The following is an 18,791-nucleotide window of genomic DNA, read 5'->3' on the forward strand; positions in this document are numbered from 1 at the left end:
AGATTGTCAGAATAAAAAACGAGTTTCTCAAAAATATGCTTACTCTTGCACTAAAAGCAGAAGTGAGAGCTTTGTTTGGAAAGTTGAAACATCCATGTCTGCATCCCCGGGGATGTGACTTTGTTGCAGCTGAAGTACAAATTAAACACACAGTAGCTGTACAGGACAGAAAAGTGGGGAGACTAATGCAATGGGCAGATAAGAAGTTTTTTTTTTTTTTTTTTTTACTGGAGAAAAGCTTGTTGTTGAAAGAGAAGAATCTTGACGACCTTTATGGAAAGTGTTTGCTGAGCCAAGCTGCTCCCTTTCAGCATCAGACAGACTCTCAACCCCGACCTGCCCAGTGTAACCTCAGCTCTCAGTTGTTGGCTCCACTGCAGCTCCACAGCAGCAATTACAGGTTAAGTGGTTTACTCAAAGGGACCTCATAGGGATCATAGTTGCTGATGTAGTGGAAAACACAAACCTACAGTGATTTAACGCTATGAATGTTCCTCCATTTCCTTCTGTATTTGCATGTTGCATTCCCATAGACTCATGAGGTGCACATAGGCTACACCAGAAGATCAATAATTGGATTTCCTGTAAATCCTCAGAGTCTCTCAGGAGCAATAACCTTTTCATTGTGTCAACTTGGTTTGAATGTCCAATGAAATCAAACAAGTTGAGTTCCAAAAACCGATGGTTTTAAAATACAGCTTGATTAAGGATCCTATTAAATCGCCCTGCGAGTTCTATAATGAGGCTTCAGATTGTGAGATTATATAATAGGTCTGTACATGATTTTCTTAAGACTCCAACATTTTCCTTGGCTTTTACAGTAGTAAAGTTCAAAAAGTCAACATCTTAAATAATCCTTTAGAAGTTCCAGTCTGATTAAAGGTCCCACAGAGTCAGATGTCTTCTGTGATTATAGATCAGGTCTAGCTTCTATATTTATACTGTGAGAGTATCAAAGCCTCAGTCCACGGAGAAATGCACACAGCCTGTATTCAGAAACTGAGCCTTAAAACCAGCCGTCAGGACTTCTGTGACTTTGTGATGTCACAACAAAGCGCTCTCATTGCTCTCAGCCATCCTCTCTTCTGATTGGCTCACCGACCTGTTGTTACTAGAGCTCCAGAGAAAAAACCTGAGAGAGGAGATGTAAAACTACACTGAGATGGTTTTTGGTTCTTAAAACCACAATTATATCTTTTCACGGATCAACACTTGAGATAAAACACAGGAGAAGAGGAAAACAGGGTTGTTGTTTCTGACCACCGGTGTTATGCTGTATTTTACCAGCCGGCGTCACGGTCAAAGACTGTGAAATGTGGCTACGTCCTAGATGTAAAGAGTTCACTAAATAAATGTAAACATTATTGAGATTAAGCTGCCAGATACAACAGAGGTATGGTCTGTGCCAGCATATAGATAGTCTCATTACAGGTACATGTACAGCATCTTCTACTGCTGGCTGACATGATGAAGAGATATTGTTAGAATGTGACTGAGCTGGTAGAAAATATAGTGATAGAGTAGGACTGCAGGCATACATCGCAGCTACCAGTTTTTGGGATTAAGCTGTCACTTTTATGGACATTAGATTTACCTGGATTTTGCCCGGTCAAGTATTACAGTAACTACTGTAAAATGCTGTTTATATTTATGAGACATTTCCATGAAAGAACGCACGCTGAAACAATTACCTGCGAGTGCCTCTGCTGATCTGGAAAGACATGGCAGTGACCACAGGAGAGCTGCAGTACGGTTACTGCTGGGTGGGCCGAATTAACAGACTGCATGCCACACAGGACGGTGCATATCTTCTGCTGCTACCTCTGCCCTGTTGAGAAGAGAGGGGGGGGGGGGCAGCCAGTGACGATTCTGTCTCGTGTAATGGCTAAAATTAAAATGGATAAATCAGTTTGAGTGTGTTCTGCAGCTGGTGCAGTTGTCATGCACAGGAGAGCAAGAGTGAAAAAAAAATAGCGTCTTCATCTGCAGAATGGAGAGTTTCTGAAAGTCACTTGACCTGAATACGATCCCTGTAATCTGCCTCTGTGTGAGAGCCGTCGTCATGTTACAAATACTGAGATGGAAAAGGTGTGAAATAAATCCTTACCTTATAGTGCTATATGAATAAAGTTGGACACAAGCCTCAAAATATAAAATTTGAAGCTCATAAAAAACGAGGAGAACTTATGTACGACAGAAAAGGTGCAGCCGGTGCCCCGCCTTTTTCTTTTTCTGCTCCGACCACCTCCAGCTGAAAATCTCAGAACTTTTCAGAAAGGCGCTGGTGTCCTCACTAAGGTTCCTCTTCAGGCAACCAATCACATGGAGTTTGAAGTTGTCACCTTGGTAACCAAGAAAATGGAGGAAACGCTTGTTTTCGCCGTTTTCTGTCTGTCTGTAGAACTTTATGATGTATCGGACAGAAACTACCACAACGGAGACAGAGCGGCTCAGTTAGGGAGCAGGTAGGCCGGACACTGAATGGCAGTGGTGATATGTTGTCAAGATATCGTTGCCATAGAAACAAAACTCAAACGCAGCGCTTATTTTGACGGTGTGCTGGGTGAGTTTTTGTACTTTGGATGTCAATCATTCCGTCGTAGATATTAAATATTAAGTCATCAACTTTGGTTATTTAAAAGTGCTTTGATAAGAGATTCAAAAAGATGTTGGATTTGGATGTGATGTAATCCTATCAGCACTGTCCTGTAGTAGTTGTAGTAGAATAGCAACTTGCGGTTGCAGTCGTGGTAACGGTGGTCATAATAAGAGCAAGAAAGGTGAATATTAGTATGAGCAGCAGCGATGGCAGCAGCAACATTCACATTCACACCAGCAGCCAGTTTGTGATTATAATCTCCAGTGTCAGAATGCAGCCTGCAGGGACACAAAGCCAATCCAGAGAAAGTGTGCTGGAGCTATCACCTGGAGAGTAATGAATTTCTCCACTATAGAGCCAGATGGCCAGGGGACGGGACGAGGCCTGATACTTAGCGCTATTTATTTGGCGAACCGTGGAGGTGTCCCGCGCATACGATCTGAGGAAGAGGTGGGGGGGGGGGTTACTTTCTGGGCCAGGCTGGGCTGACTGACACACGGACAGATTAGCAGTTGTAGTGGGCCTATCTGCATCGAGCAGGTGTGTTTAAAACAACGAGCCACCGGAGTGTGTTTATGTGTGTGTTTGTGTCTGTACGTGTGAGGAGAGAGTGAGGGGGGGGGAGGGAGAGAGAGCAGGAGAAAACAGGTAGTATCAGATTTCCATGATTAGCCTGTTGTTGACCGCGGAGCTATCTTGACGTGCTGCCATTTTGCTTTTGTTTGGCCGTACAGTCGGAGCACGGCGGCCTGTTCACACACATCTATCTGTGCCATGCCACACCGGGCCAACTATCTGCAATGCAGTGGCTGCCATGGTTTAGCTCTGCTGCCTCTGTGCAACACCCCTGAGTCCACACAGACAGATTGATACACACACACACACACAAACAGATGCCCACATGCATACACACATGCACGCACACACACACACACACACACACACACACACACACACTCGGGTGAGAAAACGCACACAAGCATTGGATTGAGGGATCCAATGGGATCATTCCCGTAAATTCCACCTCCTGTTTCTCATCTTCTTTGCCTAACCCCCCCAACCCCATCGCCCTTTTTGCTTTTCTTTTCTCGTCCACCCATCCCCCGCTCTATTGACCAGCTTGTCCACACTGTCTGTCTCCCATTGATCCAAATATGGAGTCGGACGGGAGAGACACATCTCTCAGCACAGCGTAAGAACAAAGATCTTTTTGTAAAACAGACCATGCAGGCCGCCTCCCTGCAAGTCCATTCATTCACGTTCTGTAACACTTTCTGGCAGAACAATTTGTGATAAAATGTCCAGGGTAAGGCCCTTCTTTTCCTACAGCTGCCGAACAATTCCTTGAATTCGTATACGCTCTAGCTTTTCATCTATTTTAGCATTTGGCCGCCACATAAAACATATTAAATTCAGCCAAAAGAATCTGCAAAGGAGGCATTCAGAGTGATTAAAGACCGCACATCACAGACTGGTGCTCTTATCTCAAAAGAGCCTTGGTATCAATGAAGGTGATTTGGTGGATATTTATTGGACAGCTGTAGAAGAGTGGGGATGAGAGAGAGAGAGAGGAGAGGTGTGCTGTTATCTTTATTGGATCATGCTGTGCAATAATATCCTCCCACCACCATGCCCACCTCGTGTCTGTTTGACGTTGCAGCTACAACCCTGCCTCGAGAAGTGGCTGTGGCTTCTCTAAGTGAGAGTTACAAGGAAATGAATTTGAGAAATAGGAAATGGGAAAAGGGGAAATAAAGAGCAGGAGTTTAAGACAAATGTTTTTGACACTAGATTTGTCTTTTCAGTTCAATGTTGGATTTATTATGACCTGACTTCTTTACAAAACTCATGCCAAGTTTTTAGCCTCGTTAACATGTTGATGATACAAGACGTACCAGTGAACCAATGACAGCCAGGGCTTCATACGTCATGTAATCTAAGCAACCAATCCTGTCAAACCTTGTCAGTACAGAGAGCAAAGAGTTAGCATTAGCACAACCCACTAATACTCCGTCAGTCACTTCCAGTTACAAGCTAACAAACAACATAAACAAATGAAAGATGCTAACCAGGCTAACCGTTCTGATCCGTCTTCTAGTCTCCGACTAGAGGAGGTCAGGTGACGTAGTATAAAGAGCAACAAAAATCGGTGTTAGGAGGAAGTTAAAAGGTGAACCTTTTATCCATGACCGTTCCGCCTGCTGCTGGTACATTCCTACGGGTCATATCCGAGCGCAGGGACAAGCCTGGGACTCGTTTGCTTCTAACGTACCATATGATCCTGTGAGCTTCAGATGATAGACACTTTCAGTAGCGTGGCGCTGTGTGCACAGTTGTGTGCTTCTCCATTCTCTGACTTTACACACTCACAGACCCTTCAGGTGTATGCTGTAGATGCAGAAGCTGTCGGGGTGTAGCCGTGTTGCATTCAGATATTTGTGCATGTGTGAGGTCCATGTTCTGTTGAGAAGGAACAGAGGGAAGTTGCAGGTGACCCCCGCCGCTGCAATGGAGAGCTGCTAACGGGGAGACAGACTCTGGAGCAGCACTTCAGCAAAAAAAAAAGAGAAGAACTGGATGAAAAGAAATGGACCAGCAGAGAAGGAATATGTTTTTTGACCTTTATTTTACTGAGGGATTGTTTGCTAAGCATGCCGTGGGTAAACTCCAAAAAGTCCTTTTTTTTATTAGTGAGGCTACAAAACTGAGTGAACTGACCCAGAAGTATCTAAGTGGCAGCCATGATAAAAGCTTGTAGAATTCTTCAAATGCTAAGGAAAAGACGCTTCTGGTTTTGCTTTCCTATCTCTGTTCGTGGAGGAAACACAGCATCATCCCTCATGGAGAGAAAGGAGAACTGCTCCACAGCTGTTTGCTTTGTCAGTGGGGAACTCAGGTGTTCACTGTGAAATTTCTACGTTTTATTACATGTGCGTAAAACACATTTTCATCAATCTATACGCTTTCATAACCAGTGAAACAGGAAGCAAAGTAGAGAAGCGGTTTTGACTCTTTGGACCAAACACATGATTTCTTATTAGGGATCCCGAGACTGCAGCCGGGAAGCATCAGGAGTATAAATCTTTAGCACTGACCCCATGGGGTTTTTCTGGCAGAGTGATGGCATGAGCGGTTCTGTCTACATTAGGTTTCCAAATTTAAATTTCTTTCCCCTGCGGTGCTACTCCTATACAGCACTGTGGTCCCCGAGAGGTAAAATTCAGGTCAGTCTGTCTAAGTGAGATGTTTCTGCGCATCAAATTTCATGCCAGTTCAATCTTGAGAAAGTGGTGTTTGATAAATCACGTCTGGCTGTCAACAGTAAGTTCGTAAAGAGAAATCAGAACCCACTGTTGAATCAATGTGTTTACTGAAGCAATTTGAATGAAAATCTACAACAAACGACTGAGCTGAAATGTTTCATTCAGATATCACTGTTGGTTGTGAGAAGGAGCTGTGAACTCTATTAGAGACGTTACGGTGGCCCACGCACTGCGTCTTGAGAAAACACAAGCGAAATCAGAAACACGCTGCAAAGAGTCACAACACAACCGAATACGGAAACTCGCCGCAAGCAGCGCATACGACGACTGAAGTGTTTCCAGGGGACGCCAAAAAGATGAACCCCGCTGGGATGCAGTTGTAGTTCAATGCTTTGTGATGTTTGAAGTAAAAAGCACAAGCACACTTTGGTTGTGCTTTGCGCACCTGCAGCACATTTGTTGTCAAATCGATGAAGATGTTCTCTGAATTTGCTTGTGTTTCGTCTGTTTTTCTGTTGCAGTGTCTTGAGCTCTCAGGGCCACCGTAGACACGCTATGGAGTCTATTATCTTGTGCGGTGCAAATTGTCAAGAGTAATGTTTTTATGATCTCCGGGGGGGAGGAGGATGTGAACGATTCCCCGGATAAAACAACATCTGTTTGAGGAACAGAACCATCTGAGGCTTCATGCATGAGTTTCTATTTGTTTCTAACACCTTTCGGATGGTTTGTTCATGAACGGCCTCAGTGTGCGCCATCAGATGGCTTTACACTGTGCGCTGCCAATTAAGTCACAGCCTGGGCTTTAAATAAATAAATTATCTCATCTGCTTTAAATTTGGAGCATGAGCCTGATCTAAATATCAAGTTCACAATTTCAATTATCGCACCACAGGCACAGACTGCAGCCGCCGCTAGAACCAGCAACACAATTTCTCTATTTGTTTTTTTGTTGTTTTTTTTTCACACTTGGTTGTTCATATATTCATTTGGCAGGAATTCACAGAAAAAAGTCAAAGTTGCCTGTATTATAAAATGCAATTATACGAGGCAACTTAAATCTGTCTGAACTTATCTGACAGTCCTCTGGCAACGGCGCCAGTGGGTTCCGTGTTCTAGTCCATTAAATGACCACGCCATCAAAGATGTACTTTTTTATGAGGACACAGGAAGACATGCCACCTCCAATTATTTCACATAAATCATTTGTCTCCCTCAATTTACTCCGTCGAGTGTCCATGACAGTCTCGCCCCCGTTCCAATCCAGTCTGAGAGAGACAGCAGCCGCACCGCAGACCAGTCAATTAATCAGGGAGAAACTTTTAAGTCCATTCAGCCTCAGTTAATTGCCGGCTAACGTTCTCTGACTGCATTTACTGTCAGGTGAGGACGGCTGGTACTAATGATGCACTGGAGCTCAGATGCACACAGTAAAATAAGTTTTTCTTCACCTATAGAATGAATTAATTCCACCAGCCACTGCGAGGCTACTAAAGTATCTGTATCTCATTCAGGGTGTTAGCTGTGTTGTATGGTCAAAGGTATCGGCACGCCTGTTCACACACATTGACCTCTGTTATGGAGCTGTTGATGTGTTTGTGTTAAGGCCCTCATAACCTTTTTACACCAACATTATTGTGTGTAAGCGAGTTTTTTTTTTAAGCTAAAAGAGACGATTGATTCCTTCTACACTGCCAGCGGTGTAGCTGTGGTGTTTCTGGTGCAGCAGCAGCGTGCTGCGCAGGTGACAGGTGTGTTTACAGCGTGTGTGATCTGACAGACGGCACGGAAAAGGAGGGAAAATTAGCGTGGGTTTTGTGTTTACAGCAATGCTGATCGGAGCTGGCGTCAGCAAAGACCCACGTCTGCTGCGGAGTCATTTGACCCGGGTGTGAATGACGATTGTACCGTTTTCCATTACTGACAAAAGCCAGATGTTTGCGTGGAAAAGGGGCTTTACTGTAGATCCAGTGAACGGAAATCTTGCACACCGTGATTCATATTGTACTTTCAACTTTGAAGGAAAAGTTCCTGTTTCAGTGTAACAATAGTCCTACACACAAACTGAGGTCCACAGGGAAATTGTTTCATTGAGTGTAACTTTAATGGTCTGCACAGAATCCTGACCTCAACCTATTTTCCCTGTCAGCTGTATTGAGCAGAATCCCTCCCAGATATTGAATGCATGATACCACACACCTTTCTCTTATCCAGCTGACTACTTTGTGTATACGTTCACATGTGTAATTGCAACACACTTCTTGTCCTGGTTCGATCCAAAGTTTCCAAATTCTTCCTCCAAGCACCAGCAGGTGTGAGTTAAATGTCTCTCTTCTGTGTTTGTGAACTGATGCACAGCTTCACTGCTACTTAAATCTCAAAACCTACAACCTGATACAGCAGTAAGCCTTCTCTCTACACCAGAGAACACCACTTCCTCCTAGCTTTCCCTAGTTTGCGTGTGTCCTTTATTCTCCAGTCCCTGTGCCTCTGGTCTTTCTTCCTGCTCTCAGGGCCAATCAATAATCAGGCAGGCCAGGACTAGCCTGCCAGAGACTCTTTGATATCAGTTAGCATGGCTTCCAGGCTGGCTGGCTGGGGCTGGCTGGCTGGCTTGCTGCCTGTAAGTCTGCTACTCTGGGGGAATGTCATCCACGAAGGGCGCCATTACATGTCTGGCCCACGGGAAAGTCACGCTTTAACCCCCTCAAACACATCTGTGTGCTGGTGCACACGCATGTGCAAGGGAGGACAGAGAGGAGGGAAGGAAGCGAGCGCAGAAGAAGTAGTGACTGTGAAATAATTGTGTTTACCCCAGTGCATTCAGCCATACAGGGAATATAACTTCTGCCTCCAGTATCAATGCAACACGTTCACCACATCAACATGTTTCACCCATTATTGCCTAATCAGTGCTTTGTTGGTAATTGTTAGCTCTTGATAAAATATGACTTGGATAGTGCATAAGCAGTTTTTGCTGAACTGGCCTTTTGAAGGTAATTAATTTAGAAAAGACTGCAACACCAGCAAAGAAAAGCTTTGTGTTTTCATTTGCAACAATTTGGAAATGTTCTGTTTGGGCTCGACTGCAAAAATCTTAACATTTTAACACAACCAACTGCTGTGTTTCCTGCATTAAGCATATTTAAACATTCATTTATTCAAATTCTCTGTGAAAGCGCATAGAGAACAGGTTAGTTTTAGAGAGAAAGATGTAACCACAGACCGTTGTTTAATATATAAAACAGATAAATACCTTATGTATTAAACAATAATGAGAAATGGAGCTGGAAATCTGTGGGAAAATATCCCAGAGGATCAGATGCAAATGGTTGCATTTTCATTCATGCAGTAACATTCTGGAAGTGGCCCCCTCCTGGATCATTTTTGAAGGGAAATATTTGCATTGCTTGAGAACGTGAACCTTGCATACCTGAAAACCCACTGTTCAGACTGTTCAAGCATTATCTGGTAAAAGAAAGACGTATTTGCAGCTGCCGAGAAGCCTGTGACTGTAGGTTAGCATAAGCAATCTCCAAACTCTGACACAGGGAAATTCATAATTACGGCAAACAACAACTTACTTACATGTGGTTTTGCAGAAGAGTGGTTCTGTGCACGTATGGACGGGAGTGAATGTTAAAATCATGCATGATGAGGTGTGGTGTGGGGAGGGCTGTTTATCGAACTTCGATCTTTTTATTGATTGATACTAGGAGTAAATCTCATCGTCGTCAGTGAGCCAATAACCATGCAGCGTGCTCGGACCAAGATCTAATGATGCAGGTGATTGGCTCATGTATCGTGTACTGTAGTTTTCTTTCTGTTAAACTGGATTTGATTAAATTGGTAACAGTACTGATACCGAGAGTTTCTGAACGCTTCCCCATCCCTATGTGTGGGCGACACTTTCTGCACAGTACACTGTATTTCTATTAGGCAGAAACTGTAGAAATGTATAATATGTGTCCGTCATATCTGGAATCCAGAACAATAAAAATGTGTGTCAGACAAAAGAAATGAGAAATGACTTACTCTTCTACGCAACAACGCAGGCGAATGAAGTGCGATCTTTTTTTAGCGATGGAAAAGTCAGAATGAATGGACGGAGTAAAAACTTAAATTTTCAGTTTCCTGACATTCAGTATTTTTTTTCCTCTTTTAATCATGGTGACAGTCAGTCCGACCTTTACCCAGTAGTTTTTGTGTCTAAACCAAGTCTTAACTAGAACAGTGAAGGATCAGCTCAGGTCATATGAATCATTTCTGTAACCGTCATATTTAACAATGTGGAAAGACACTGATGTTCTGCCAACGGATATTGATGATAAGTACTGATATTTATACTTTTGTGCTGTGCTGTTTATTTTGGAGGAAGTTTTTCTTTTTTAAATGTTTTTATTTAGGCACTTGCTTAAGGTCGAGGGAAACATTGTGGCCGTGATTAAATATTGAAAAAGTGATCAGGTTGCTCCTGTAGGACGAGAGATAAGGAATATTTCCCAACCACAACACATTGTTTGAAACCAACAAACAACACGCCCCCCCCTCCCCCCCGGTCTCCAGTGTCTGCTTCCCTTTCAAAACATACTTGGTAAAACAAAGTAGTTTGAGAAGGTCTTTTGCAGGAGACAGGGTTGCACTGTCTGGTCTCCAGATTTGAATTTGTAAAAGCTGAAATTCATTCTGTGTTATTTCCCCGCTGATCTGGATTTACAAAATGGAAGAACAGTAATTAAACCATGAATACTGCATCACCTGGTCTCACTGGTGATTGGATTTATCTCTGTGTTGATCTCTTTAGCATATTCAGCTCTTCGAGAGTCTTCTAAGGATATCAGTGTCACTGTTAGAAGTTCTGAAACGGCTCTGATTGATCTTCTCTTCTTTTTTCTTTTTTTCTTTTTTTTTTATCACTAAATTTTTAAGTGCTACATAAATGGCTGCTGCCTGTTCCCCCACTACAACCGAGTGGTGCCCTGATGCAAAGATGAAAATCAGCAAATTCCTTATTCTTTCCTGACTTTTCCTGGAGTGGAGAGAGGAGGAGACGAAAAGGAAGGTAAGAGACGAAGAAGGGAAAGAGTTTGAAGTGGAGGGTTCTGTTATCCAGCGCCCGATGGTTTATTGATCCTCGCGGTGCCTCTCCCTCTTTCCCTCTTCACAGCATGGCGGAGTAAATTGGACTGTTTTCCTCTGCAGTGATTGACGTCTGCCTTCTGCGCGCAGTGTTTTCAAACTTGCAGTCATATTTTCATCCGACTAAAATCATTTTTTTTTTTTTTTTTTTTTTCAGTCCACTCTGGCAGTCGCTGTTGAAAATGACACAATTCTTTGAGTGCGTACAGCGTCTGAGCTGACAGGTGACAAGTGTTAAGCTAAACAACCTACAGTGCATTGTGACAACTCTGTCAACAAAAAAAAAAACAAAGAGAGAGGACGACAAATGGTGCCTCTGTCACTTATCGCCAGGACTAACAAAACAGCGCAGCTCAGTCTGAGCATGAAATCATGTCTGGAGGGAAATCCTTTGTGTATATAAAAAAGAAAAATCTAGTCTAGTGGTGTTGCAGAGCAAGTGCAAAGGATGACACAGCAGTGCTTTGTGGTTCTGGCCTTTGTTTGAGTGTCTGTGTGCAGAATGTGTGGCACTACAAGCTAAAGGGAAACCATCCCAGGACATGCTCAAGTGGCATTGTTATATTCCTTCTTACTCTTTTATGAGTTATCTCTTTATCTTTCTGGTTGGCAGCTGCGCTAAGGAAGAAAATGCACTCGTCAAAGTGGAGTTTAATCTCATTATGGTCCTTGTGAATCCACGTGAAGTGCAAAGAAGAAAAGCTTTAAAAAGGTTAAGCTGAGGTGGCACTTTGTGGATCCATGGTCAAATCATATAAAATGGAATTGATGTTTGGTCATATTCCAACACTAAAGCCAGAAAATAGTCGATACCGGATGACCAGCAAAGCTATTCACGTTGTTATTGTTGTTACCATGGCAACGGAGATTGTCTAATGTTGAGGAAGATCTTTTCCCTAAACCTAAACACGTAGTCGACCGTACCATGCTACCGACGGAAGTATGGTACACCACTTTCAGTATAGTCTGTGTGTTTATTATTGTAACCGTGACAACCAAGGCCTCCCATCATAAGTTGCTGTAATTTCAGGAGCGCCTCCCGTGGGTGGTGTCGGAGGGTTGGAACGTACAACCTGTTTGGTTGTTGAGGTCGGACGACCTGTTGAAAACATCAGTTGTTGCTGTGTCACATCCTCCGCTCTCCGTCATGACTCTTCCTCTCTCCCGCTCGCTGAGACACTGGCACTTGAAAAACTTCTTATGCGTTGAATGTAAGTCGTGCACGGCTGAGTCCCTCCATGTGACACTAATCCCTCTGGATGGTCGGCTGTTAAATCAGATCTCAGCATCTCCGATTTAAAATCAGTTCTCCCTCCATGTTGAAAAATGCCCACTGGCGATTCAAAATCCAAGTTTGGGGGTAGACAGCTTTTGAAATGTATGATCCTTGAAATGAACTAAAGTGAAATATAAATTGCTGTGAAATATCACTTCTGCTTGTGTTTGTATAAGCTGTCCAGTGCTTTTTCATTAGCACTGAGTCAGTTTCCTGTTGCGAGGAGCACAAGGCATATTTTTTTTGTCTCATTCAATGCTGGCAACTATACAGATTATGAATGCAGACTGGAGGAGGACATGTCTGGAATAAGCCCAAGGCTAATTCAGAGAGAGAGAGAGAGAGAGAGAGTCTGTCTGCAGAGAGATTAAACTGGACTTTATTCTGCTCCTCCATCAACTTTCTGCAGGATTGACATTGTCTTATGGTTATAGAGCAGGTGAGGGATTCACCATCATGCTCGGCATCACCTTAATGGGAACAGACCATCACCGTCGCGATGCGGTTGACCTTTAACCCTGCCTGTTGAAAAGCAGTGTCTGTAGCTTGCCTTTGCTTGATGATCAGTCTGAAAGTTAACTTCGGAACAGCTGCAAGGCATAAATATTATTGAAGATGAAAAAAAAAAAAAGACCTCGATGCTACTTCAAGTGTCACTTGTAATTTGGCGTTGCAGGCCGGCGACGCTGGGCAACTCATAATCGTCAGAATTGTCAAAATGGAGGCAGCGAGGCCTGACTTTTTGTGCCAGTTGGCTCAAGCTCCATAATCCTACATTTCCTATAATGCAACGAGCACGTCTCCTCTTTAGACCTGCCCTGTCCGGCAAACATCACTTCCTTTGTTTGAAACTCCGAACCCTCAAACTGAAGCTCTTACAGATTCACAGAAAATATAATAAAGCTGTTTTAAACGGAGGGATTTGCGTTTTAGAAGTGTTGACTGGCTCAGAAGTCGAAGTGTTTAAACAACTCTTTACGAGCTTGAAACATTCTCGTCATCGTGTCCGACCCCGGTGACGTCCTCGTCTATTAAAACCGCGTCTTAGCGCTGACTCAATTCTTGACCTGACTAAACCTCTCACATGGAAACCAGCCCCTCTCCAGCCAATTACCAAGGGTTATTGAAGATCCCCAGAGAACCAATCAGCACCCAGCATCTCATAACTTAACCCTGCCACAAACATGCCTCATACTGCTGATTAAGGGATCTGAGGTCCATACTGAAATAACTCACCTCGCCTCACCCATCCATCCCCTCCCTCCCTCCCTCCCTCCCCAAACACTGCTCATCATTATTCTCTCTTTAGCTCCTGATTGAGAAATCTGCGGTTCATTCCGATGTATCTTCCACACGCCATTAAAGGGCGACCTAATGCAGTAATCAGTATACTAGTGGTAATAACTGTGTCCTGTGAGTAAAACGGATTTTCACTGAAGCATAAAGTTCTTGCTCATCACTGTTCATCCAGCTACTTTCAAAAACATGGCTGTGGACGGGCTAATGAGAGCCCTTAGCACACTCATTTTTCATTTGTAAGCACAAAGGAAACAGTCAGCAGTCTGCTCTGATATTAATAAGAGCATCATCTGTGGTGCAGATCCGATCTCTCCTGGCGTCTGAAAGCCCATGTCCCATCGATGGATGACTGTCCATGCACTCTCTGAAACCATTTCATTTTCCTTTTTTGTTTTATAAATTATCCTCAACAGGTAGAAACATGCCTGTAACACCATTAATTGCAGATTAATCCCCTCCTCCTTTTTTGCATTTCCTTTATTGCTCTTAAGCGACTGATGCTCAGTTTATTAATTCCAATTATACGATCATCTATTAAGGTACATGGAGCGGATTCCCTCGTGACTGTGCACTGTCCACAATCGGCCATGCATGTCGTGATAAATCGCCAGGAGAAGTCGAGCTCTCCAACAGCGCAACTGTGACCAGGGAGTATTAATCACAGCAGGACAGATTATTAGCCGTCCTCCATCCATCTTTCGCCGGTGACATTGCAGGGTCTAAGCAAACAATAGTGCGTCGGCTTCATCCACAAACATGCAGTGTGTTATGAGGCAGCAGCACACTTGTTGTGGAGACTAAAGAGCCTCTGCTTTTTTTAATTTATTTTTTTATTCTGTGTCTCAGACTTTTGGAGCTCACTGTGTATATAGGAGTTAATTATGACTAACAAGAGTTTCTTTGTTTGTCTTGCAGCATCTCCAACTGTCCCGCCGCTGCACTCAGAGCATTTCAAACCCTGTCATGAGAAGGACCTGGCCTACTGCCTAAATGGTGGCGAATGCTTTGTCATCGAGACGCTCAGTGGGCCTCACAAGCACTGCAAGTAAGTGATTATTTAAATGCCTCCTCTTCCTCCCCCTCTTCTCTGTCTTCCTATATTTAATATGTTTTTCTTCTGCCTTCTTTTTTTTTTTTTTTGGTTGTGACCCTAACCCCGTCAATGAAGGAATAATCCCTTTAACTCAAAGGACTGTAGCACCAAACACATCCCGCACCACACCCTGCAGGTTTAAAAGGAAGATGGCTCTAAAGAATGTGCAGTTTGCCCCTTAATGGACGGTAGAAGCTGCATGAATTTACAACAGTTAATGGATTCCAAGGGTGACCTAGATTTATGGCCAAAGACGACAACACAGTGTCCATAGGAAGTTCTCAAACCACTTCTCAGCATAATCCACTCCTCGACCGTTAATTGGTACAGTACATTTGAACAGTCACAGTCAGCTAAATGCTGTTTGTCCGTGTTGTACTATATCTTTTCTATCTGGAAGAAGTGTGTGTAGGAATGCATTAGTAAATGAATCATTGCTTGGAACTTAATGAACATATATCAACATCTGAAAAGGATTGGTCCGAAATGTTTCTGTGGAGATTTAAATGCTTTTTTTGTTGTGACTCTGCATCGCCCTTAAAATCACAGTAACTGCTGTGACTCCAGCTGCCAGACCGAGCTACAGACCTGTCCGAGCCGGGTTTCAAGCGTACACACTTTACACAACTCCTTTAATTCTGCGTTTGGTTCTGGCAGATATCTATAGGAGCTGGTCCTTCTGTGATAAACTGTATGGAAAAGATTTTCTGCAGCTCAGTGGCTGTGCAGCCGTGCAACGTGTATATATGTGTACATATGCATAATCTGTGTGTGTGTGTGTGTGTGTGTGTGTGTATGTATGTGTGCGCGCGCGTATGAGTGTGTATGCATGGGTGTCGCCATCTTATGTGTGTGTGTCTTAGTTGTCCCAGATTTGAGAGTAGAGCTCATGGGCACTTAGCCTGTTCAAATGTGGGGCCCTTTACTAATTAAGTCCCAGAACAACTTCTTCCAAAATCTAACCGCAGGACTTCCACCCGACCTGTTTTTCAAAGAGTCTGTTTTGCCTTCCCTGGGCTACAAGTATACATCCGTATGCATGCAAAAGTGTGTGTGTGTGTGGGTGTGTGTGTGGGTGTGTGAATGATAATAAGGGGTGTGTTTTAGTTCAGCAATGTAAGTGAGAATCACTGAATTTAGAATATATGTACAGAATGTAACAGAAGAGATGCAGTGAAGCATGTGCACACGAATACATATTTCATGATGATGTGCACATATGCACACAGACTGTTTTTGTTGCTATAAATCCTCCTACATGCTGCAGGCCTGGTAGTCAGATCTCCTCCCTAACCCTGACCTGATCTTTGAACTGTGTTTATTAGAGGTGAATTAACTCCCTGATAGAGTCTGAAACAGATGCAAAAGTTAGTGCAGTTTCAGGTGGCCCACATAGTCATACATCTATGCAGAGACCACCCTTGTCGACATGACTAAAAGACAAATCTGCATAGCTGCAAGGGACTGCAGTTATGCAGATGCCAGAGTAATAGTTTGGACCTCTCTGAGGGTGGTTTGGTTTTTGTTTTGTGGGCTGACAGTGAGAGGACAGGCGAAACGATTAGGTCGCCGCAACATAAATCTACCTTTGCTAACTGTGTTTCTCCAACCCCCTACCCCTACCACAAGTATATATATTATATAATAATATACACATGTGTATTTAAGAAACCTAAAAGCCAGAAGAATACCTGTTTGCGTAAGTGAGTGCAGTGAGAGAGTCGCCCACTTTAATGCTTCCTCTTCAGTTTGCATGCACTGTGTAATCGAGTCAAAACTCAACCAAAGTCCACAAAAGCACAAAGGCCTGTTTTTTACCGCTTTCTACTTTATTACAGAAAAGTGTTGATAGTTGAAAGAGAGAAGGAGAAGCAGGATGAGAGAGGCAGAAAACAGAGAGCGCGGGAGAGACCGAGGTGTAGGCGGACGAGGAGTCTGAGATGGGGGAGGGCCGTCGCCCTCCTCCCCTAGCTCGCTTCCGTTGCCATGACGACATAATCTGTGGACAAGCAGAGCTGTTAAGGAGCGAAGGTTTGCGATGTACGCCAGGACGGCCTTGAACACACTGTCTGTGCATGTTAATGTGCGAGCTGAGGTACAGAGCAGAGGAAAAATGCACACCGAGTTGATCTCTGCTGCTTAATCGTGTGGCAATGAGCTTTCTAAAGGAAAGATATGGACCATCAAACAATATGCCATCCGTTCTGAATCTGAATAACAGCTGGCGTGATCATGCAGTAAAACTATGAGGTGTGTTTAGTGCTTAACTTAAAAAATAACATTTAGAGTTTGGAAGGGGTAATACTTTAGACTCTGGAACTAAACTAATGAGTCAGTCTTTTTGGAATCAAACTTGATATGAATATTTTATGAATAGATGTACTTTCTGAGTGAGGCAACAGAGTGACTAAAGACTAGAGTAATATATCAGTAATATATAGTAAATATTACCAAAATTTTACCATAAAAGAAAAAAAAACAGGCTACAGTGTGCTCCATTCGACATGCTGCTAGACGTTAATTTATCTTCAGCAACAAAAAGAATGACGAATTTCACCCCCGGCACAGGATCAATGTATAATCTGATTCAATTTATGTTTACAACAAATTGAGACAAATCAGGTTGTAAAAGCGTGATCAATCCAGACGTTTAATGGGGATAAATTGAGCCAGTTTGTGGCATTATTTGTCACAGAATTAATCATTTTTATTTGTTAGATGAAACTTGATCCTTTTTCGCAATGATTTTTCTCCCGAAGCCTCATAACTCAAACATCAAGTGCCATTCCCCCGACCATGTTGTAAAACAAGCGCAGGGATTGTCCCCCAGAGCGCTGTTTAGTGCAGCCGGTTTGTGAACCTGCGGGGACGGATGCTGAGAGGGGAGGGATTCAATGTGAGTCACAAGGACTGCTCGTTCTCATACATACAAACATACACACACACACACACATACACGCACACACACACACCAATGCTCATTGCTTTGGGCAACATAGTCAGGCATTCAATCATTAGTGCTCAGCTAACCAGTAAATTAGTCAGTGTGCTAAGATAATATTTTCAGAACATGGCAAGAGGCCAAGTCATTCAGTTATAAAAGTATGCGATGCTGAATTTGATTAATTACTTTTTCAGCTTAGCTGGATTTTCCCAAAGAGAACAAAAACTCTAATGATAGTTTTAATGTAATTACCAGTTCAAATAATGTGTATTTAAGTATCTTCCCTTCCCTGTTTGCCTACATCTCTGTCTTTACTTTCATACTTTTTGGAGAAGACGTGGTGCCTCTCCCAAAAACAAATTCCTCTATTTCCTAATTGCCTCCGTCATTCTTTTGAGTCGAAGAACCGGGGGATTTCAGCTTTGCCTCTTCCTACTTATTATTTATGTCTTCTGAGGTACAATGAATTTGGTTTATTATTTATTTCCTCCTGTTGGAGTGACCAAGCGGAAAGCCCCCCCCCCCAGTCTAGTTATCAACAAGGTGCTAGGTGTAAACCCCGTCTCATTGCCCTCTGTCGACAGGCTGTTTCAGAGCGATAGAAAGGCAATCTCACCTGGCAGGTGGAGGTAGCGCCGGTTTGGAAGAGATCCCTGCAAAGCTGGAGCCAATGAGACCAGGGGGGTGACACAGACCCTCTCTGGGGGGGGGGGGCAGAGGCAGATATATGACACATACCCAAAAAAGAAACCTTGGCGCAGCTTGTGTGTTAGAAGCTACGATGTCGGCCCCAGACTGTGTCACAAACTGAGGCTCCTTTTCTGGAAGAAACAGTGAAAATCCTCCTGCAGGGTTTCTGCTGACACTTTTTTAAAGTGTAAATTATGAAGGAAGCGTGGCAGCTGTGAGGCCTGATGTCACTAATGTGGGTAAAACTTTCGCCTTCCAGTTGCACGCAGATCTGTTGAGTTGAAATGATTAGCAGTAAACAACTCAAGGATATTTGTGAATGGAAATGATAAACAGCGGTGCAGGTTGTTGATTGCTAGGTTGAAGGGCAGCGTGGTGCTCAGTCTCTTCCTCTTTCTTCCAACCAAAGGCTTCTAACGTCACTGTCATCATTCATGTCTATCACATGCTTCTCTTGTCCTTAGCCATCCATCCTCCTTCCTTTTCTT

General features: G+C 43.4%; 1 protein-coding gene across 1 annotated transcript in view; it reads left to right on the plus strand.

Annotated features, from left to right (window-relative positions):
• The window catches only part of LOC111223897 (pro-neuregulin-3, membrane-bound isoform-like), a 333,890-nt gene that overhangs the window by 196,053 nt on the left and 119,046 nt on the right, over positions 1-18,791 (plus strand). The window contains exon 2 of the mRNA XM_022748194.1: positions 14,492-14,621. Within this exon, the coding sequence (XP_022603915.1) occupies positions 14,492-14,621 (130 nt within the window). The remainder of the gene's footprint in view (positions 1-14,491; positions 14,622-18,791) is intronic.

Source organism: Seriola dumerili, unplaced genomic scaffold (genome assembly GCF_002260705.1).
Source record: "Seriola dumerili isolate Sdu_G_001 unplaced genomic scaffold, Sdu_1.0 BDQW01000120.1, whole genome shotgun sequence".
Taxonomy (NCBI): domain Eukaryota; kingdom Metazoa; phylum Chordata; class Actinopteri; order Carangiformes; family Carangidae; genus Seriola; species Seriola dumerili.